The sequence below is a fragment of the Daldinia vernicosa genome (assembly GCF_022497035.1).
Source record: "Daldinia vernicosa strain CBS 139.73 unplaced genomic scaffold F5Y00scaffold_101, whole genome shotgun sequence".
Lineage (NCBI taxonomy): Eukaryota > Fungi > Ascomycota > Sordariomycetes > Xylariales > Hypoxylaceae > Daldinia > Daldinia vernicosa.
Window position 1 is genome coordinate 1 of NW_025954017.1, and position 20283 is coordinate 20283.

At 44.0% G+C, this 20283-nt stretch overlaps 10 protein-coding genes across 10 annotated transcripts; 7 read left to right on the forward strand and 3 right to left on the reverse strand.

Annotated features, from left to right (window-relative positions):
* Nucleotides 1-624: 624 nt before the first annotated feature.
* Nucleotides 625-2632, forward strand: F5Y00DRAFT_267783 (uncharacterized protein; the record flags this gene model as incomplete). The annotated part of the gene is made up of 2 exons (XM_048012126.1): nucleotides 625-1576; nucleotides 1817-2632. 2 exons carry the CDS (start codon nucleotides 625-627, stop codon nucleotides 2602-2604), a joined length of 1740 nt encoding a protein of 579 aa, XP_047859741.1. The 3' UTR covers nucleotides 2605-2632.
* A 1720-nt stretch (nucleotides 2633-4352) lies between these two features.
* Nucleotides 4353-6860, forward strand: F5Y00DRAFT_267787 (uncharacterized protein). Its single transcript, XM_048012127.1, has 3 exons — nucleotides 4353-5581; nucleotides 5633-6493; nucleotides 6553-6860. The coding sequence occupies exons 1-3, from the start codon at nucleotides 4451-4453 to the stop codon at nucleotides 6583-6585; spliced, it is 2025 nt and encodes a 674-aa protein (XP_047859742.1). The 5' UTR covers nucleotides 4353-4450; the 3' UTR covers nucleotides 6586-6860.
* Nucleotides 6861-7304: 444 nt separating this feature from the next.
* F5Y00DRAFT_14167 (NUDIX hydrolase domain-like protein) lies at nucleotides 7305-9260 on the forward strand. The gene is made up of 4 exons (XM_048004370.1): nucleotides 7305-7931; nucleotides 8031-8196; nucleotides 8269-8319; nucleotides 8393-9260. The coding sequence occupies exons 1-4, from the start codon at nucleotides 7680-7682 to the stop codon at nucleotides 9073-9075; spliced, it is 1152 nt and encodes a 383-aa protein (XP_047859743.1). The 5' UTR covers nucleotides 7305-7679; the 3' UTR covers nucleotides 9076-9260.
* Nucleotides 9261-9309: 49 nt separating this feature from the next.
* F5Y00DRAFT_256519 (Ctr copper transporter family protein) lies at nucleotides 9310-10322 on the reverse strand (the record flags this gene model as incomplete). The annotated part of the gene is made up of 4 exons (XM_048010421.1): nucleotides 9310-9427; nucleotides 9494-9626; nucleotides 9870-10053; nucleotides 10227-10322. 4 exons carry the CDS (start codon nucleotides 10320-10322, stop codon nucleotides 9310-9312), a joined length of 531 nt encoding a protein of 176 aa, XP_047859744.1.
* Nucleotides 10323-10730: 408 nt separating this feature from the next.
* F5Y00DRAFT_250164 (major facilitator superfamily domain-containing protein) lies at nucleotides 10731-11793 on the reverse strand. The gene is made up of 3 exons (XM_048009696.1): nucleotides 11562-11793; nucleotides 11312-11512; nucleotides 10731-11255 (listed from the first exon to the last, which is right to left on the reverse strand). The coding sequence occupies exons 1-3, from the start codon at nucleotides 11702-11704 to the stop codon at nucleotides 11039-11041; spliced, it is 561 nt and encodes a 186-aa protein (XP_047859745.1). The 5' UTR covers nucleotides 11705-11793; the 3' UTR covers nucleotides 10731-11038.
* Nucleotides 11794-12548: 755 nt separating this feature from the next.
* On the forward strand, nucleotides 12549-13653 carry F5Y00DRAFT_250167 (3-hydroxyanthranilic acid dioxygenase). Its single transcript, XM_048009697.1, has 3 exons — nucleotides 12549-12866; nucleotides 12918-12993; nucleotides 13068-13653. Exons 1-3 carry the CDS (start codon nucleotides 12835-12837, stop codon nucleotides 13500-13502), a joined length of 543 nt encoding a protein of 180 aa, XP_047859746.1. The 5' UTR covers nucleotides 12549-12834; the 3' UTR covers nucleotides 13503-13653.
* A 388-nt stretch (nucleotides 13654-14041) lies between these two features.
* Nucleotides 14042-15037, forward strand: F5Y00DRAFT_267791 (uncharacterized protein; the record flags this gene model as incomplete). The annotated part of the gene is made up of 3 exons (XM_048012128.1): nucleotides 14042-14674; nucleotides 14709-14734; nucleotides 14836-15037. 3 exons carry the CDS (start codon nucleotides 14042-14044, stop codon nucleotides 15035-15037), a joined length of 861 nt encoding a protein of 286 aa, XP_047859747.1.
* A 460-nt stretch (nucleotides 15038-15497) lies between these two features.
* F5Y00DRAFT_267185 (uncharacterized protein) lies at nucleotides 15498-16292 on the reverse strand (the record flags this gene model as incomplete). The annotated part of the gene is made up of 1 exon (XM_048012043.1): nucleotides 15498-16292. The coding sequence occupies one exon, from the start codon at nucleotides 16290-16292 to the stop codon at nucleotides 15498-15500; it is 795 nt and encodes a 264-aa protein (XP_047859748.1).
* Nucleotides 16293-17255: 963 nt separating this feature from the next.
* On the forward strand, nucleotides 17256-19125 carry F5Y00DRAFT_267795 (cytochrome P450; the record flags this gene model as incomplete). Its single annotated transcript, XM_048012129.1, has 4 exons — nucleotides 17256-17436; nucleotides 17553-17770; nucleotides 17822-18976; nucleotides 19057-19125. 4 exons carry the CDS (start codon nucleotides 17256-17258, stop codon nucleotides 19123-19125), a joined length of 1623 nt encoding a protein of 540 aa, XP_047859749.1.
* Nucleotides 19126-19801: 676 nt separating this feature from the next.
* Nucleotides 19802-20255, forward strand: F5Y00DRAFT_267187 (uncharacterized protein; the record flags this gene model as incomplete). Its single annotated transcript, XM_048012044.1, has 2 exons — nucleotides 19802-20016; nucleotides 20153-20255. The coding sequence occupies 2 exons, from the start codon at nucleotides 19802-19804 to the stop codon at nucleotides 20253-20255; spliced, it is 318 nt and encodes a 105-aa protein (XP_047859750.1).
* Nucleotides 20256-20283: the final 28 nt, after the last annotated feature.

Here is a 20283-nt window from a genome sequence, read left to right on the forward strand (position 1 = left end):
ATTTTATTAATAAATAATAATTAAAATTTATTATTAAAATAATATTAATTTTATTTTATATTTTATAATTTTATATTATTAATTTTAATATTATTTAAAATTTTAATATAATTATAATATATATTTATTAAAATAAAATAAATTTTAATATTATTATTAATTAATTAAACATTTTAATTTAAAAATAATTTTATATATATAATTTTATTAAAATTAATAATAAAAAAATTATATAAAAAAATTAAAAATTTTCCGTTATTATAATTTTAACATTATTACTTTTAATAATTTATTTTTTTAAATATTAAAAAAAAGAATTTTTAAAAAGATAAAATTATTTTTTATTTAATTATATAATAAAAATTGCAATAATTTAAAATAAATACGTTTTAAATAAATAAAATAAATAAATTATTAAATAATAAAATAATTATTTATATAATTTAAATTATAAACTTTAAATTTATAACCTATTTAAATTAAACATAAATTATAAAATATATATATTTTATATTATTATTTTTTTTATTAAAAAAATTGGATAAATATATCTATTATATATAAACCATAAGTGTGGGGCATATTACCAACCACTTGATTTACTAGCCCCATATATTCCAGCAGATGGTATTAAGTCGTCCCGACCATACCATTAAGATTAAACTCCAGCGATACCAGGGAATCATAAGACTGGAAGGAGAAAATCAAACTGAGTCAATCAGAGACGACATATCCTTGGTGATACAAAAGCACATCAAAGATTTGGAAAGCCAGGGAATCCCACCGGAAGTAACGAAAGGATTTTCAGCAAGTCTTGAGCTGCACGCTGACAACACATTCCTTTGGGTGGCATTGATTATTGATGTCCTGAAAAAGCACCTCGAAACTGGGGGAGGAGTGTCAAGAGGCGATATAGAAGACATATTGCGTGATCGTGATATATTTTCTATTTACCGGCGGATGCTTAGAAAGCTTGACCAGCGGCGCGATAATGATGCGCGTAAAATGTTACAAATCATCATTGCTGCGAAAACTGCCTTCAGCATAGAGCAGATGGTTGCGGCCCTAACTGTACGGCCATCGCATACTACTTTACAGGACATAGAATCAGATTTCAAATCTCCGCTAGAGGGCTACGTCAAAGCCCTCTGTGGGAACTTTGTGAGGGTTATTGATGGGGAGATACACCTGGTTCATCAGACAGCCAGAGAATTTCTCCTTGAACAAGCCCAAGGGGACAAAGTCTTAGAGGATGGATGGCAGCACTCAATATCTATGATTGAGTGTAACAGAACTCTACTGCGAGCCTGTACCCTATATATGATTTGTGGGAAAAGGTGCAACTGGAACGCATCTCTCTATGATCGAGATTTGAAAATCGCAACGAAATGCCTAATTAGGGACCAGCCATTGCTCAAGTATGCAATTTTAAATTGGCGTATTCATATCGATGAATCCAATTTAACTGAAGACATGACCCTGTTCAAACAGGTTGTCGAGTTTTGTGAGCCCAGTGCTACGAATCGTGAGAATTCTCGATGGTTGATAACGCCATTTGACGTCGATCTCTTGGGACGTGAGATTTTTGATTCCTACTATGACTACCTTTATATCCCTCCCTACTTCGAATACTTTAGTCTCTATTTTACGTTCACTTACTTTGAGAGACATGCAATTATGGTTTTCGTTATAGCGCCTGTTATAATCATCGAAAACTTCTGCAGACTTCATGATTGAAATACGGCTGAGGATGGCCAAACTCTGCTGCATGTTGCAACTGGAATAGGGCGTCCACTCGTTTGCAGTTATCTGATAGACCATGGCTGTGATGTCAATGTCAGCAACAGAAAGCTACAAACTCCCTTGGATATCGCCGTTAAATATGGCAATTTAGAAGTAGCCAATACTCTTCTGAAGGCTGGGGGTATGGTCCATTTGTCGAAAGATGAAGAGGTCTCATACTATGAGCATTGGCGGAAAATATTCCAGTCTTTTGTTGAAGAATGGCCTCACCTAATTACGTCCTATCCAGAAAGGAGCTGGATCTCGGAAGGGCAATTGGATTTCATAGGGCTCCAAGGTCATATCTTAATCAACAATTCTATTGACACGAACTCAAGGGTCACATCTGACGTTTTGAAATATTTGTTTCGAGGTAACCAGGAAACAGTGGACTGGATCATGACCAAGAAAAGTGACATTGATGTGAAGGGCGCTATTGAAACATACAATCTGGACACCTATTTTCAAAAGGAGAAGTTGATAGCGGGTGACTTTTCTTATTCCGCAATCCTGGAAGCCATCAGAGCGGATCCAATACCGGTCATAAATGCTTTGATTCGTCTCTCTGGCGATGACAAGAAGACGGAGGCCCACATCATCGCCCAGTATGGTGATGCCAGTATGATGAGTATGTTCCATGCATCCAACTCAGTTCTCAGAACTATTGACGGAGAGGGGAAAAGACCGCTCGATTACTTGTTGGGCCGCAAGACGATGCATAATACGGTTATTCAGCAATTCGTACCTGAGGACGAGGATAGTGACATCGAAATCAACTCAGAGAGCAGAGAGTACGATGAGTCAGTTGATAGTTTGACCTAGACTTCACTTAACTTGATATAGCTTAAGTATATTGTGTCACATATAAGGCGTAATTGCTAGTTAGCAATTATGGCGTCGTTTTTGCGATATAATATTGTAAATATCTTTTTATTGTGTACTTCGTAACGATTACATAAACTGAGAGCATGCGTATATATTTTCGAGACACATTACGACCAACATAACACGCCTAATAGATAATCCTCATAATTGTTTCTCTTATTCCTCTAAGATGATTTGAACTTACCTTTGCCTTAAAAAAAGCTGTTGCTCTCCGTAGTCGACCGAGAAACCATGCTGAATTAAAGCTCGTAAAGACCATACTTAAAAATTCTTTTATATCTGGAAGAGCTTATTCCTGATCACGAATGAGAGTCTCGTACCGTGAACTCTTAGGATTGACCTGAATGGGGGTGCCCCCCCGGAAAGCTCAAAATTTCGGTTTCTAGTGTTGCAAGTCGTTTCACGTTATGCGTCGCCGGGGATTGATACAAAATTGTTGGATCGGTCTCGGAATCGGTTTTATGTCACTGCTCTTTAAAATAAGTTGCAATCATGCTTAACTAAATATTAGCCACTATAAATGTCCAGTATCTAGGTTCTGGCCATTGACTTACTCGCGATGTCTGTGTATGAAGGCTATTATATTGCGACGAATATACGAGTGACTTGTCGTGGGGAGGTCGTGGCCGCACCGCTAGGTAAGAAGCATTGCTGCTCTCATCTGGTATTCGTTCGAGATTGATGTGGAGGAAAGCAAAGTAGATGATGTATCAAATGCTCTTACAAATTCGAACTTGGTCACGCTGATGTCTTCAGGATGGAGCGATGGATCGGGGTTTCTAATACTAGTTATGGCTCCGAAATTATTGCATGGCGAATCGTGGGCTTCGAGCTTTACGCGTGTATGGTCGGGGCCCTTTTTAAGGGGCAGTTTATATGAAGAGCTCCTACAAGACTTGTTAGTAGATATAATTGTAAATATTGACAACATTTCTTACATCTTATTAATAGTATCTGCGTTATCTGTGAATTCGCGTGCTTTAACTAGGGATTCAAGTTATCAAGTTCAAAGCCAGATGGGAATTACTTAAGTGAAACCGATTAAACAGGTTTCTGTCTTAGGTAGTTAACCACTCACACGCGACTGTGGCTTGTTTCTTCGAAGGTGGCTCGCTGGACTCCGTAAGGGTACTTTATTACTTCTGAGACTCATGATGCTGTTAAGCCATTGAGCACAGCCTCGGTGGTGGCCTTGGGGCGGCAGAATATGTGACACGTAGCGCGATGAGAATGATGAGCACTCTTGTAAGCTTGTAAATATTCACATACGAAATATACCTATACAGCGAGACTACGGCTTCATGTAAGACCAAGGAACAGATAGACAAATAACATTATTTTAAGGATTACTATACTTTACAATGCACATTTTTCAACACACGAAATCCATGCAATGGTTATATACACTCGAAGTCATCAGAAGCTTCTACTTAATACTTAAGTGAAACAGGATCTCTTTCTCACGATTTTGCAGTGAAGACATCTTTATACACTTATTTTCTCTGGGACATTATGATAAGGCTGAGAGAAGATGTTCGAAACCCAAGGTATCCGAGGTACCCGGGTACTGAACAATGCGTGGTCTCGGATAGCCGCATATGCATCGGGGGTAGCATCGGCTCTATAAATAGGTAGGTAGGCACCTAAGATACCCAATGTCGAGATGCAGATGTGGTACTCAGCTCACTCATCCAACCTAAAGTAGCAAACGGTTGCTAAGCTCTTTTGATAACAATACCTTCTAGTTTCTGTATTAGTATACTTTTAACTACTACTTTTCGTCATGCCCAAAAACCGAGAAAGTCGTAAGACTAACCAAGCATCCAAGTTTTCACACTTATTACACTTTATCCAAGGAGGTGACGATGATGGCGAAAATCACCACTGGAGCACTAAGCAGAAAGAAGAGGCGTTTGCAAACACTCCTATTTTCACCACAGCCGTGGAAAAGTTTGTTCACTCAACCTTTCAAGTCTCATCGTCATACTTAACTACTTCGACTTCGACTGATACATCCTCTGCCTCGGTCTACACCGCCTTCTCTACCTTATCTAACAATCCGGCCTCGGAGCTCGTTCCCCAATATGGATTAATTGGTATTCGACAAGATTCCGCAGACGCAAATGTCTCGGCAGAGGATCGCCTTGTTTTGGCAAATATGAATGTTCCATGGTCGGCCTTCATATGCGGATCTCAGGGCGCAGGGAAGAGTCACACATTGTCCTGTTTGTTGGAGAATGCGCTTATTTCAAATAATGCGGCCGGTCGCCTTCCTTACCCCTTAGCTGGGATGGTCATGCATTATGATAAATATACCAGCTATTCGTCGACACAAGTATGCGAAGCAGCATACCTAGGCTCTTCGGGAATACCTGTGACAATACTAGTATCTCCTTCTAATCTTTGGGCTATGCGAAACCTATATGGCAACCTCCCTGGGGTAAATGTTAAGGTTTTACCTCTTTATCTAAACGAGGATCAACTTGATATCTCAAGAATGCTCAAGCTGATGGCCATAGACCCAGCAGCAAAAGACACGCCTCTATACATGGAGGTGGTGATGAATATAGCCCGAGAAATGGCAATGGAGGGTCCAGGTGTCTTTACCTACTCGAGATTCTGTGAGCGCCTTTCGAAGATTAAATGGGTCAAAGGTCAAGAGGCAGCCTTAAAGCTGCGTCTACAACTTCTCGACGCCTTCATATCTCCATCGTCGACAACAACTGCGAAGAGACCGGCCCGGGCCCAAGAGGATATCTGGGCATTCGAACCGGGCTCATTAACTATAGTTGATCTGAGCGATCCTTTCCTCAGTTCCGACGACGCATGCTCTCTGTTTTCTATTTGTCTCTCGATCTTCCTCGAAGAGAGAAATAAATGTGGACGTATCGTGGCGCTAGACGAAGCACATAAGGTAAACTCTGCCCCCCCATGTCCGTGAATTATGGAAGCTAACTAGAAGTAGTTTCTCACTCAGGCAGGCGAGGCGAAGATTCTCACTGGCGACTTGCTTTCTATAATCCGACAACAGAGACACACCGGCACACGAGTGTTGATAGCAACCCAGGAACCCACGCTCTCCCCAGAGCTAATAGATTTATCGAATGTAACCTTTGTCCATCGATTTCTCTCGCCGAGTTGGTACGAAACGCTCAAAAAGCACCTTGCCGGTGCGAAGGAACAAAACTCGGGTGATGCAAGCGTACTTTTCGATACAATCATTGCCTTGCAAACAGGAGAAGCGTTACTCTTCTGTCCAACTGCGCAGGTAGATGTTGCTAAGAGCACCAACGGGCTCAAGCAAGTAAAGCCCCTTGGAAATGGCCATGTCAAGATCAAAATGCGTAAGCGATTGACTGTAGACGGTGGCAGAAGCATCATGGCTACCGATGCTTTAGTCGAAGCGCTCGAACGCAGTAAAATCGACAATGTGTTGACGGGTGATGCTATTCCGAAATTACAAAACGATAAAAATGGCCCCGCGAAGGTTGTTGGGACCCTTGGTTCAAGTGCGAAGCCGAATGACCCGAATAAAAGCGTGCCTAACGACACCTTCAAGACACCGTCTACGACGGCTGGAGCAGCTTCAAATACTAATACGCCCACAGCCAAGGCGCCATCAGGAGGCCAAATGAAGAAGGAACTAAAGCGTCAAGTCCAAGAGATGTTCAAGGATGGTTCATGGACTTCATTCAAGGATTTAACCAAGAGCCAGAAGGCTCAGCTTTTCTCTGGCGTCGACACTAGGTTCCAACTTCCGCCTGGCACAGCTGCAAAGAATAAAATGTTGAATTCATTCTTCTATATCGCATTAGACAAAGTCATGGTAAATATTTCAGTCTTACTTTGCTATCGTAGAGTGTCAATTACTGACCTGTCTCTTAGGATAAGTTAAAAGAATCTAAGGATAAGGACTGAAGCATAACAGTCGACGCACTAAGCTATTTATTGTGCCAAAGGCTTAATAGTACAGGATAGATTATACATATCAAATGTACAGTAAGGCTATTTTGCTTCGCAGTAAGGGCAATGGGTTAGGACATAACAGACACACTCGGGGGTAGCCCTTTCTATGCCAAGTAATTAGTCTCAATTCGCCCCCTATTTGTGCTATAATCGATTATGGGATTATATAGTACATTAGGTAGCTAAATGTGAACGCCTAATTAGAATGGCGAGACACCATATACACCCAAAACTTTCCCGACGTCACTGTCCTTCTCCCCCTTTACCACGGTAGCAACGCGTTCACCCCCCTGCCAAGGTTCAGCGGCACCCCTTCCTCGAAGTGAAGCAGGATCACCGGTAAAGTTAGTAGCGCACAGCCCCGGATCTGCTCCAAACACAAGGAAGCCCTCTGGCTTTAGTCGAGCGTAGTACTCAACCATCAGCATATTCAATGCTGCTTTGCTCGTGCGATACTCTACCGCCCCCGGATTGTAATAAGGCGAGGTCGGGTCCGAGGCATGTGTGATGGAGCCCGGCCTCGATCTGACAAAGATAAGGCGAGGCGGTTTATGAATGGCCTTGCGAAGTAGATCCAGGAAGGCTTCTGTTAAGCTCTGATAGACTTCTTACTACGGTTCATTTTAAAAAGCTGCTGTATTGAAAGTACTCGAATATATAGTAGACTTAGATTGTCTAACTAATTGTCTTTAGGTTATAAGATCACTTGGCCAACTACACTACTGATAACTACCTAAATTGATAGAGGGCTAAGTAGATTTTATATAGGAAGTCTGTCTTACCCCTTTTCTAAACCCCATTAAAGTCCGTTAACCTCTATAAGAGCATAACTCTACCACGTTTATACGCCCCTAGGTACTTTGAGAAAATACGACTATAGAGAGGTGTTAACTCTAAGGGGATAGGTGTGTACCTGATGCCTGTGGGGTACCCCGCGGACGCTACGTCAAGCCGATCCACATCGGACAGCAAGCACCTAAATTAAAAGCTGGGAAGGTAGGAGCCGATCCCGAAAACGGTGACTTATACATCTTCCCTCTTTCAAAATGAGCGCTACAAACGGCATCTCCGGAACGGCCAAGAGAGACGACTCCCCTCCCCTCACGGAACTCGAAACGGCCGAGATCCTACAAAGCATCCGCAACTCCACCACTAGACCTTCGACCTCTTTACCCGCCGATCTCGCCCTCCCACTTGACTTACACCGCCAGCACCAACAGCCACCGGCCGAATCCCCCGATCTAGCTTCCTACTATTGGGATGCGTCGACGATGGCTCCGCTAAACAAAATATCGGCGGTTAGTATAAGCTATAATCTAAGCACACCCATTCTTTAGTAGTGGGGTGAGAGAAAACGGAGGGAAAAGATGATTTAATTCATGCTCATGCGCTCAAAGGCTGCCATTGCGCGTCTGCGCGCTTATAAGCCCCCGCCGTTTCCGACCTGGGACCATCTGCCTGTAAGCCGACGCGCCGCGGTGCTGATCCTGCTATTCGCGGACCGCAGAGGTGACCTGAGAGTCGTGATCACGATGCGGGCGACAAGTTTGCGCAACTTCTCTGGTACGACAAAATGCGAACCCCTCTCTGAGAAATGAAGTAATCTGAATCTGATACGTATTGACATCCGAATAGGTCACGCGGCTTTTCCCGGTGGGAAGGCAGATTCATTATCAGAGTCGCCCTGTATGTGTAGAGACAACTACGGCCAAACCCATAAAAGACCCCAAAGAACTAATATGTTCCCTCCCACGTGTAGACCAAATAGCTCGTCGCGAAGCCTGGGAAGAAATCGGTCTTCCCATGGACGACGCCAAGATCCCGAAGCCATTTCGAATAGAGCCGCTCTGCTGCCTGCCGTGTAGTCTCGCAAAGACCGAAATGGCTGTGCGTCCGTGCGTAGCGTTCCTACATGCAGACGACGTACCTGGAAAGCCGAAAGCTATGGTAGACGAGAGCATGATACCTCGGCTAGATGCGAAGGAGGTAGCGGCGGTTTTCAGCGGACCGTTTCACAATTTCTTGAAAGCAAAGGACGAGCCGCACGAGGGAGAAACGATACCGCCCGGTGATTGGTATGACGGGTACTGGCATCACTGGCACGATAAACCGTGGAGGGTGCATAACTTCCACGTGCCAGTAAATAACCAAAAGGTTACAAAACCAAAGCTTCGAGATGGCGGACAAGCCGTGTTGGCCGACGTACTAGAAGAGGAGGAAGATGCGATCCAGCGTTTTCTAGTATGGGGTCTCACGGCACGAATGTTGGTCGATGCCGCGAGAATCGCTTATGAGGAAGAGCCCGAATTCGAGCATAATTCTCACTACGGCGACGAAGAAATCATAGCGATTCTAAACGACGCGGGCCGCCTCCCCGATAAGAAGACAAATGAAGTAGGACAAGAAGCTATTAAAGACGAGGTTAAGGATGCCAAGATGTAGACGGATGCGATATGCTGTCCTTGCATTATTGTAGATTCATAATGGGCTCAAGCCGCCTGTATCTGTAATTCCCGACTGCTGGCAAATTCTTATAACGCATCTAAGACTTGATCAATTCCCTCTAGTTGTAGAGCTCCAAATCAGACTCTATATAACTTCTTCGCACTTCTAGTTATCCGCCCGCCCGCATGCATAATACTAGCAGTGTAATGCTAGTGCTGGATTATCCCGCATCTAATGACAGGCCGTCTCCTTTACGGCTTTCGTATGCGAACCGAAGAAATAGTATCCGAGGCCGGCTCCGATAGCAACGGAAAACATAACGAAGCCGTTGTAGGTCATAAATAGTAACCTGTTTATTAATTGCAGATGATTAATATGGAGATTATTCGGGGTTTAGAGCAGATTCCTCACTCACATGATCATGAAGGCGTAAAAGTTCTGTACGGCGTAGAGCACCGACTTAAAAACATGGGCCCGTCGCCCAATCGCATCGGCCTGGCTACTTCGTCCTACCCCAAGTAATGCCGCGCTCTCAGTATTTGATTCGACTTGATCGTTCGCGATAGCAACATCTTAGCCCAGGATTTCCCCAAAGGCGTGCCAACAAAATGAAATTGTATTTGCGTAGGTGCGCGGATCGTCGGATGCAGCAGCAGCGCAAGTCGTACCACGATACTACAGTTATACGACAGGCGCCGACTGCTGCCATTCCAGGACAATGGGGAGGGAGACGGATGTAGGAGAGGTCTGGATCGGGAAAGGGTAGAGGAGGCGGTGGATGCTGTACTCACTGGGTGCAGCGTCCTGCTTGGCGGCTATCGAGGACTCGTAGCGTCGGATACCCTCGCGGAGGGCTTCGTAACCGGCGCTGATAGCGATAACGGCCAGCAAGCTGAAGATCAGCGAAGCCGTGCCACGAATATGCCATTGGCGGAATACGATGCAGAGGTTGGTCGTGTCCCATGTGAAGAGCATCTGTTCGAATTAAAACGCCAGAAGCTAAAGGTTAGCCTACATTGATCTTAAAGATTTCCTTGTGTTCGACGACGCCCAATAGAAAAGATGGCAGAGCCAAAATGGATGTTGGTGGCGCAACTCGAGCCGTGGTGCATGCGGCTAGAGAACGCTCCAAGCATGTAGGTACTGACATTCATGTTGCACATCGGCATGTCGCCGTGTCCACCATCTCCATGACCCATATCGCCATGGTCCATATGTCCGTGATCCATATGCGAATGGTCCATTGGTGAGGTTACGGAAGTTGGAATGTGGGATCCTCGAAAGGGATCGGGTATAAATATAAATAGGATTAGGAAAATAATAATAGAAAGATGGTAAGGAGCTAAGAACGATGAAACACAAAATAGAGGTTTAAAAAATCAATTCAAATGGCACTTCTTCGATGCTTAAATCCTAGGAAACTTGCTTAAACGTGCTCACTTCCAGGTGACAAACGTGACGATGGTCTCAGATGGGATGATTTGATAGGTTGTTTCTATGTAATCGACCTCAGAGCTTCCGTAACCTGGTACGACGCCCAGATTAGGTAAAGCGCTAATGCATGCAGCCTTTAGTTTAAGCTTATGTACATGCATATGTACATATATTGATATACTAAGAACATTGTCAATTAATAAGAATTATGTAAAAGAGGTACGTATGCATAAATCAATTATGCACGAGATTTCATCCTTCTTATCTTCTACTCAGGTAACTACTTCGTAATAGGGGCTATAGACTTTTCTTCTCCATCTTCCCTAAGATCTATTGGCCTCTGATCCTTCTTCTTAATAGACTTCCACTCCATTCCACAAGCGGCTACGATGCCCAAAGTAGTAGGTAGAATTCGCGTGCCCGAGCTAAATGCTGTTACGCCCTGGATGGCTTGAAACCATATTGGAAACTAGTCTTTTGTCAGTCCTCGATCAATTTCAGCCAGTCCGCCACCATGTACTAGCTGCTAATTGTTCTTTCCGTGGGGTTGAAGGAATAGCATCATAGCCAAGATGGCGCTCCCGCCCAGAGGAAAATTGATGTAAAAACACCATCGCCATGTCGCCGTGGTAGTAAAAGCACCGCCTAAGAGAGGAGCAACTACCGACGCAATGCCGTACATGCCACTGTACGAACTGACGAAGAGCGGCCTCCTTTCCAGAGGAAGAGATGCTGCTAGGATACTAGGTAAAACAATATGAATGCGGGGAACTGAAGACCAGGCCCAAGTGCGTCTTACATGATGAAACCAGCATTAATACCAGCACTACCTAAGCCGGCACAAGCTCGACCGACTATGAAGGCTATCGAAGTAGATGCTACGGCGCAGAGCAAAGAGCCAAGCTCGAAAATGGCAATGGAGATAAGAAATATGAGCTTTATGGAATAAAACAAAAATAAATTTCCGTATACTAGTTGAAATGCCGCAGATGTCATGAAGCTACTAGCGGTAAATGAGTGAGCTCGTAGGTTGGTGCAAGATGGCGTACTATGCTGATCCGTACCAACCGACATCGTTGATGGACTTGAATTCATCGGTAATTCTAGGGGTAGCCGTCGTGATGATTGTTTCGTCCTGGTTAAAGGTACATAAGCATGTGCCTAGGAGATCGTGTAAAACATCTGGTATCATCGACTAATCTAGCCATCACTTACTAGAGCACATAAGAAGACTGATATGGCCAATGAAGCAATAATTACCGCTAGCTTAATGCCTTGAGGGTAAAATTGGTTGAGGTCCTCTGTAAGATCTGGCGCTATGGCCTCTATTTGGCTATCGCATTTGAGTTTCTCGGATTTCACCGGCTGTACGGAAGTCCCCATCAAAAGTTTTGTCCATAGATGCCACCTGACAGCTCCTGGAACAGCTGTCTAAGAACTGATACCATGCGGCAGCCAAGATTCTAGATGTATATACATATTTACCTTTTACAACATACTAAGTCTTATCCTTAATTTACTAAAAAGAAAATATCAAAATATATATTTCATAAAGATAAAAGCTCTTTTACACTTATATATAATCTTCATTATTTAAAATTAAAAGTTAAAGCTGTTATGTGTAAGCAAAAATAGTATAGCTTGAATAATACATTCAGTATGTGGCCTACAACTGCTGCCAAGCCTTGTTAAAGCTGGTCAAATCTGACAGGGGCTGACCTATGGACAAAACTTTTGATGGGGACTTCCGTATTTCTCGTGTACTCATCTCGAGTACAATTGGGAGGAAGATAAAAAGGAAAATTTAAAGCAACTAGGTCATTTCTAAATTATAGATTATAAGCACATAGGCTAGAAAATCATTATTCTTGTTGATATTTTAAGATGTTACCCTGAACCATGGGTACCTAGGTAGGTAGGGACAAGGCAAGCATACATTCCTAGAAACACCCTAGGCGTATTTATATAGTTATAGATCCATGTTAAAGCCGAATCTGATACGGACGTTATCGACTGTAGCGTTTAGTGGTGGGGTCATTCAATCCTGACGTTATACAAGCGGAAACACGCGGGGGAATAGAGTAAAGAGTTGATAACATAAGTCCCCATCGGCTCTTATGACTAATTGTCACCTTGAATGCTCAAGACAGTTTAAACCCGACGGCTCCGTCTACTAAAAACCGGCATGAAAAAAGCCTGGGGAAAGAATCGCAACCTTTAAGTTCAGCGACATAACTTTCATAGGTAGAGGAGGAAATATCCACAGTCAACATCCTTCCTTTTAGCCAACCAAGATTCCAGCCAAGATTTCAACCAACCAAGATGCTCTCCGCGCCAGTAAATCTCCCAAAATGGTAAGCCAGCAAGGTTCTCATGTGGCCTTGGCCCGACTAATAGTAGCTAAGGCTTGAGGAGAACGCCCATCTCCTAAAGCCACCCGTTAACAACTACTGTGTCTACAACGAAGATTTCACAGTTATGGTGAGCAAAGGCATTTATCAAACCTTAAGCCTAGCTTTATGATTATAAGCTAACCCAATCTACGTCCTTGCTAGATTGTTGGTGGTCCCAACGCTCGGACTGACTATCACATCAATCAGACCCCAGAGTGGTTCTACCAGTACAAGGGGGCTATGCTGTTGAAGGTCGTCGACGATGGTAAATTCAGAGATATTATAATCCGCGAGGGAGATATGTTCCTCTTGCCAGGTAATACACCTCATAACCCGGTGCGGTTTGCCGATACCGTTGGCGTGGTACTCGAGCAGAAGAGGCCTCAGGATACCATCGACCGTATGCGTTGGTACTGCCAGAAGTGCGGCGAAATCGTCCACGAGGCTGCTTTCCACTGCACGGACCTTGGAACTCAGATCAAGGCCGCCATTGAAAAGTTCATGTCGAGCGAGGAGACTCGGAAATGTGGAAAATGCGGCGAGATAGCCAATTCCGTACCCAAGCCTGGGACCATCATCGACCCAAATTTGGCGTAAGGATTAGTGTTATGTATTTGGTCTCTATACATTAGGTACGGCAATACATATATTTGAACCTGCGGATACCCCTCCTTTAACAAAGTTCTATCTCGTGCCGGACCAACGTGTTCACGGACTTTTGGTGGTGTTTAATTCAGAAGAGTCATAAGGTACAAAGGTACGTAAGCTAAATAAGAGTCTACCAGGCGCTGAGACCTCAAAATATATAAACGTATCCGTCACCTACGCATGTTTGATAGCTACTTTAACTTTCACGGGATATATAAACTGCATCAGCACGACCACTTGATTTGGTATGGGGAGATATATCCTCTCTCCGGGCACTTCCTTAAATACCTTTTCGCTCCTTTGATCGAAGACATCGATTCTCTCAAGATATACGACTAGGATATTTATGGTTGAACTAAGTGAGTCAAATGATAACGAGGGATCTTGAGCCGAGTGCTAGCCCTTGCCTGGAGTGACGAATACCCTCACTACCGCTCTTTTCATAAAGCTTCAAGATTTAAAATTCCTGCTATAAAACATTAGCGACTATGTCGAATACCGAGACCTCGAGTTTGTTACCAAGTTTTAAACGTCTTAGTAGGGCGAGAGCAGTCGTACGACCCCCTATACCATCAAATCTCACCGTTATCCCTGGAGAATTTTCACTGCTGGCGTCGCTACCGAGAGAACTCCATCTTCACATCATATCTTTCCTGAGGTTCGAGGACGTGACTCGCCTTCGACGGACGTGCCGGCACTACTACTACTATTTCACACGTGATAGAATTACGAAGCAATTCTGCAGAAACGGACTGCCTACTCCCCACTTGCGCGGCTGCTGCGCCAGCTGCTTTCGAAGATCCGACTTTACCATGGTTCTTGACGAGGTACATTGGCAGAGCCCGTGGAGATCGATGTGCTTCGAGTGCTTTCGCGTAGAGCGGAGTCCGGCGTACTACGATAGAAGAAAGTCTACAAGAAAGTCTACGAAAATTACCTTCGCGGATGGGGAGAGCGGCCACGTCTGCTCTTACTGCGGCTGGCCCGTATATCGGGAACGAATGCACATAACTTGCTACCAAAATGCAAAGAAGTCGTATGACCGTTTCCTCAAGGCGAAGGGGCGGGACTTCCTTAACGCTGTAGTAATCATGCCGCTCCTCACCGTTATATGCTCTGAGGTGATGCCTATAGCTGGTCTGCCCTGGGGATTAGGGTCCTTTCAGTATATACCTCCGGTGGTAAGTTCCTTTGAATATGTCTTGCGCACGTTAGTGGCCGCACGATTCGCTATGACAGGGGCTAACCTTTAACAGGTTGAGGTTTACGCATTCATTCATAGTGTCGTAAAAATGGCGGACGAAGAAGATCGCCCGAATCCGCAGCTCTTCTGGTATCCCTATATTGCTATGGGCCCCGTATTAGTTCTCCTTTGGCTGCTGTTGGTGATCCAAAGCATATATGGGATGCAAATAAATTGGAACGATAAGAACGCTGTGGAAGGTGGTGTATTTGTGGTCACTTATTTCTCCGTTAGGGTGTAAGTTACTATCACAACTTTATGCTAATATCTTGTTATAATTATCTATGCTAACACGCTACGGTAGTTTGATACACGCTATGAAGACCATAGGTATGGCTATCTGGGCTTCAGGATACGATACTAGAAGCTGGTCTCTTCCGAACTTGTCTCCTAAACAAAAGTGGCTCCACGATTTGTATTTGTGGTGGGTAGATTGGTCGACGGTCAGGAAGCCTTCGATGCGAATGTTAAGAAGAAGATAGGTAGTAGTCCATATATGCGCACGCACGCGCAAAATAAGTGCCATTAGAATAATACCTAAGAGGTACCTACATACCTACCTAGGTAGGTAATCAATAAGCTCTTCGTCGTTTATCGACTCCAACCCTAACTAATCTAGTAGAATGCATTCTCCTGAGGTGAACCATAGGTGTTGGGTGAAATATAGGTTCCCTCGGTTGGGGGATAAGGGGACTCTAAAATTACTCCAGATAGGGAACTCTCGCAGCACTGCCATGAGTTACCATATAGACGAGCGCAGCCACGTTTCCATCGCTCGTAAAGCATGCTCTGACAGTCTTTGCTGTTAAACGCTCCCCAGGTAGTACATTTGATACCAGCTCCGACGCGTGGTAGGCAAGGTGATGAAGTGTAGTAACGATGTCATTTGTATGCCTTAAATCATATGGGTCTTCAATCTTCTCCAGCCCTTCGATAATACAGTTTATATAAGGCGGAGCGAACGATCGTACATCTCTCATTAATGAAATCGCAGTGTTAATATCCACTCCAGGATTGGCCACCCTTTGGAATCTTTCAATGGACAGATCGATATCTGTGTATATAACTGAGGGCAGGAACGAATAGGCAAGCTGTGAAATGATGGATCTAACCATATCTAATAGCATCTCGCGTTTGGAGGGTCCCGGTTGGTCGTGGAGTACCAACCGCCGAAGAGAGTAAAAGTAGGACACGTTTACGATCCCTGCGTGGTCACATAGCTTCTTAGCATATATAGCTTCTAGCGTTTGTTGAGGAAGAGGACTCCTTATTCCAGTAGCAGAACGTTCGATCCAGATTGTATCTTCATGGGGAGATGTAAGCCAGCGGTGGATTCGCGATTTAACATGTTCCAGAATGAATAGCTCCAAACCCCCATTGTAAGCAACAGGATTTATAACATTCAAATATTGGCTAATGTGCTCAATCTGGTACAGACTGAGAGGCTGTACGATTTCTTCGCGGTTATACCGATTGTAGTTCAAAAGGTGATCCATTATCTCCGCTTGAATTGAACGTGGGCGGTTGGTACCTATTTCTTCAGGTTTATTGCCGACAAGTCGTGAGGGGGTGCACAATGTGAGAGATAATATTCGTCCTAGATATGTCTAGATATGTCCTGGTAGAATATTTGATGTTTGTTCTTGCAGCATCTGTCGAATGACTTTACGATTGCGACTTCTATTCACCAGCCTCTGGGAAGCTCTTTCTTTTAATATTTTTGCAACTCTGCTCTTACGTATCACAGTAATGACTGTTTAGGTAGTTTACTTACAATTGCCCCTTCTATCTGTGTATTTCAATCATCCAAGAGAATCCCAGTCAGGAACTCAGAATCAGACTCCTAGACTTTCCTCGTCAAATCAAGCCACAGCACCATCCCTAGGTTGATAACTAAGTGACTACCTCCTGCCTACCTAGTACCAACATTATCACTCAGCGCGTCAGAGTAAGAGCTACCTACACAACCAGTAAGCATCTCATCGTATATCTATGAGAAATATTTTTTCATCCGAAAATAAGCTAGAATTATGTCAGCAGCAACTAAAGGTTGGACAAGAGGTTTTGTAAGCAAGGGATACGATTTGCGGAGTTTCTGAAGTTAGTTGGCTGCAATAAAGAAAACCAACCATGTTGTGCCACCAACTCGAGTGCGCCTCGACGAATCATAATTAATAATTACACGTCTAGAATATGGAGCGATTCTCTTAGGTACCTTATTTGCATAATCCATCATTTCCTCTTCGGTATTGTTCTTTTCAGCTTAACTATTCTACAAGCTTGCAAAGACCGCCGAGAAACCCTTTGACAGCCTTGGACTACAGACTTGTCATTGCGTACGTGGAGACGTAACACAGAAATACCGCTGACTTATTCGAAACTGAATCATCAATACACCTCAGAGCTCTTCGTCTTAAATGTCCCAAATTCTCGAGGATTCAACACGATCACGTACCACTATGTTCGAGCTTTTCCTCCTTGCAATAGCCACGCTGCTAGTCTCGTATCTCTACGCAAGGCTGAGATATTGGCGTTTAATACAATATGCGCATATTCCACAGTTGCCAAACCACCTTCTTTGGGGACATCTCAAAGTCTTTGGCGAATTCATGTATCGCGGAATCCTTGACCGCCACCCAGGTATGGTATAGGATAAGTCTGCTTAGGAAACCCCTGTCATAAATATATTAAATGGATGAAATTGCGCTTTGAACTATTATAATTATCGAGCTGGCAGATTTCTGACAATTAGGCAGACAAAATCTTCGAGGAGATGTGGGAATCCATAGGACGCCCCCCTATAATGCTTGTAGATTTGCGGCCCATCAACCCTCCAATGGTTCTTTTACCTAGCCATGATGTCGCCGAGCAGATATCGAAGCCTACTAAGCTTTTCTCTCTGAGCGTGCCTAAGTCGCCAACTTGGACCCATATGATTCCCCTCATAGGTTCAACATCAATCCTAGGCAGAGAGGTGAGCTTAACTTCCCAATCGACGGAAATCTCTAATTTTTAGAATTTCTAGGGTCGTGACTGGAAGAATATTCGCAAAAGATATAATCCAGGGTTCACGACACAACACTTGTGGAGCCTCTTGCCCCTTTTACTCGAGAAAATGGAACCATTTTGGGACCGTCTGGATCAACTCGCAGTATCAGGGGAGGAATTTTCCCTTGAGACGTTAATATCTAACTTAACCTTTGATGTCATTGGCGCCGCCGTGTTAGCAGTCGACCTATATGCTCAGAACATAGATCCTTCTAAGCAAGGCGAAATAATCCCTTTGTTCAGACAACTCGTCCAAACGTACAACGATGATAAGAATAATCTCCCGTGGTGGATTGCCCCCTTTACAGCGTTTAAACGAAAGCAGCTAGCTAAGCGCATCGATATATTGATCAAGAATATAATACAACAGAAGTATGCTGAATTGAAAGAAGAGGCAGCCGGAAACAGATGGCAGAGCATCGTCGCGTTGGGTTTACAAGAATCTGAAGCACTGACGCCCCAGCTTCTATCGGAAACATCAGACCAAGTGCGCAGTTTTCTATTCGCAGGCCACGACACAAATACCAGCGCCCTACAGTGGGCTTTCTACGAGTTGAGCCGCACGCCCCGCGCACTCAAAGCCGTACGAGACGAACTTGACGACATTCTTGGACCTGAATCAGACCCCCAAATGATATGTGCTAGGCTTGCGCATAAAGGCGATAGCCTCCTGCCGCGTATGCACTATATCAATGCCGTCATCAAGGAAACACTCCGCCTACACCCGCCTGCTGGTACCGTTCGAATGACGCAGCCGGGGACCGGCTTCGCAGTCCGTGCGTCTACCGGCGAGGAGTACTGCCTTGACGGTCTTATAATGTATTCGTGCCAGAGCATTATTCAGCGGGATCGAGACGTCTATGGGGATACTGCGGATGACTGGGTGCCTGAGCGATGGCTCGACGAGAAAGCCAAGAGCATCCCTCCCAGCGCGTGGAGGCCGTTTGAGAGAGGGCCGAGGGCTTGCATCGGTACAGAACTCGCGAATCTTGAATCACGTGTCATAATTGCCATCGTAGCTCGTAAATACGATTTTATCAAGACGGGGTTAGGGGAAAGCGACCTCGATGAGAAGGGTCGTCCTATGTTAAATGAAAAGGGGCAATATAAATCCAAATCCGAATTATATAACGTGAGTCATATTTTTATTTCTATTATAACACATAGTTTTGCGAGGAAAGCTAGCTTACGTATTAATATGTATGGATTTAGACACGACGGATGACATCCCAACCGGTAGATGGAACAACAATGAAAGTTAAATTAGCTACCAGACTCTAGATGGATATACCTGCATCCTTTCGGACTATTATAGACCTATATAGTACCCATCTATTCTTGGATCATTCTTATATAGACGTGGTGGTGTTGAGATGATTCGCCTAGTATACTAGGTTGGGTATCTACCTGGTATTTGTGAAAAGGGGCAAGCAGTCATGATAGGAATATAGCGGTTGATTATCTACTCAGGTTAGGTACCTATTTATTAACCACGGATTGCTGCAATGCGTAATACAGTTATGTTCCAGGTCAACAAGTAGAATGATGGTCTCTACCTATACGCCGAAAGTTAATCTAAACCCTGTTAGTATAGGTAAAGACAGCCCGACGAAGGTATAACAAAAGCCACAAAAGACCCATCCTAAGAACTACGACGGAATAATCATAACATATGTACGATTTAAGTATCAGCAGGCACATACGGCAACTACTACTGAGACGTCACGGTGGGCCTGTAGTTATACTAATAGTATAGTCCGGAATAACCTCATAGTTTACGGGATAACGTTATTGTTCTCCCACTATCTCCTTGTACTATCGCGCATAAAAGTCATGTAAGAATCCACCGCACTAGCTTAGAATGAGATAGTTCATCACCGTTAACACATTCATTGTTAATAGCATTACATGCGAATTGTACTTACTCCTGACATATTCCAACAAATATTTTATCAACATGTTCACCCCGAAAGCTCTCCTTTTAGCTATTCTCCTGCTGGCAGCTGAGACGTTTGCCGCGAGGATTAACTACAGCGCTAAGTATACTGACGGAAGAGAGATCAGGCATACCCAAAAGCTGGGAACCATTCCAGACGACAAGGTCCAAGACATTATCCAGCACATGAGGACGTGGTCTAACAACCAGTATGATGCTAGGATATCTGCGCACAAGTAAGTATATCCCCCCCCCCTTAGGATTTCTCGGGAGTTAATATTCTCTTGTCAACTAGATAAAGGAAATCTTGCTCCCGAAATCTCTCCTGAACCCCTTACTAAAGGAAATAATTGCTAACTTTTGTTTCTGTAGTATGGTTATCGTTTCGAATACTGCACCGGCCAGCTCGAAGAGCGCTGCTAGCGCTCATGTCCAACAGATGCAGAGCATCGCCAATCGCCATATTCTTCATTAGGTATGTGCACTCAAATTGTAATACAATT

Excerpts from the sequence above, each read along its gene's own strand:
- F5Y00DRAFT_267787 (XM_048012127.1), top strand. The coding sequence starts at position 4,451 with ATGCCCAAAAACCGAGAAAGTCGTAAGACTAACCAAGCATCCAAGTTT. Across the intron at positions 5,582-5,632 it reads CGCTAGACGAAGCACATAAG|TTTCTCACTCAGGCAGGCGA; the intron begins GTAAACTCTGCC and ends AACTAGAAGTAG. Across the intron at positions 6,494-6,552 it reads TCGCATTAGACAAAGTCATG|GATAAGTTAAAAGAATCTAA; the intron begins GTAAATATTTCA and ends CCTGTCTCTTAG.
- F5Y00DRAFT_14167 (XM_048004370.1), top strand. The coding sequence starts at position 7,680 with ATGAGCGCTACAAACGGCATCTCCGGAACGGCCAAGAGAGACGACTCC. Across the intron at positions 7,932-8,030 it reads CGCTAAACAAAATATCGGCG|GCTGCCATTGCGCGTCTGCG; the intron begins GTTAGTATAAGC and ends ATGCGCTCAAAG. Across the intron at positions 8,320-8,392 it reads TTCATTATCAGAGTCGCCCT|ACCAAATAGCTCGTCGCGAA; the intron begins GTATGTGTAGAG and ends TCCCACGTGTAG.
- F5Y00DRAFT_250164 (XM_048009696.1), bottom strand. The coding sequence starts at position 11,704 with ATGATACCAGATGTTTTACACGATCTCCTAGGCACATGCTTATGTACC. Across the intron at positions 11,513-11,561 it reads GGTTGGTACGGATCAGCATA|CTTCATGACATCTGCGGCAT; the intron begins GTACGCCATCTT and ends TACCGCTAGTAG. Across the intron at positions 11,256-11,311 it reads ATTAATGCTGGTTTCATCAT|TATCCTAGCAGCATCTCTTC; the intron begins GTAAGACGCACT and ends TGTTTTACCTAG.
- F5Y00DRAFT_250167 (XM_048009697.1), top strand. The coding sequence starts at position 12,835 with ATGCTCTCCGCGCCAGTAAATCTCCCAAAATG. Across the intron at positions 12,867-12,917 it reads CCAGTAAATCTCCCAAAATG|GCTTGAGGAGAACGCCCATC; the intron begins GTAAGCCAGCAA and ends ATAGTAGCTAAG. Across the intron at positions 12,994-13,067 it reads ACGAAGATTTCACAGTTATG|ATTGTTGGTGGTCCCAACGC; the intron begins GTGAGCAAAGGC and ends CGTCCTTGCTAG.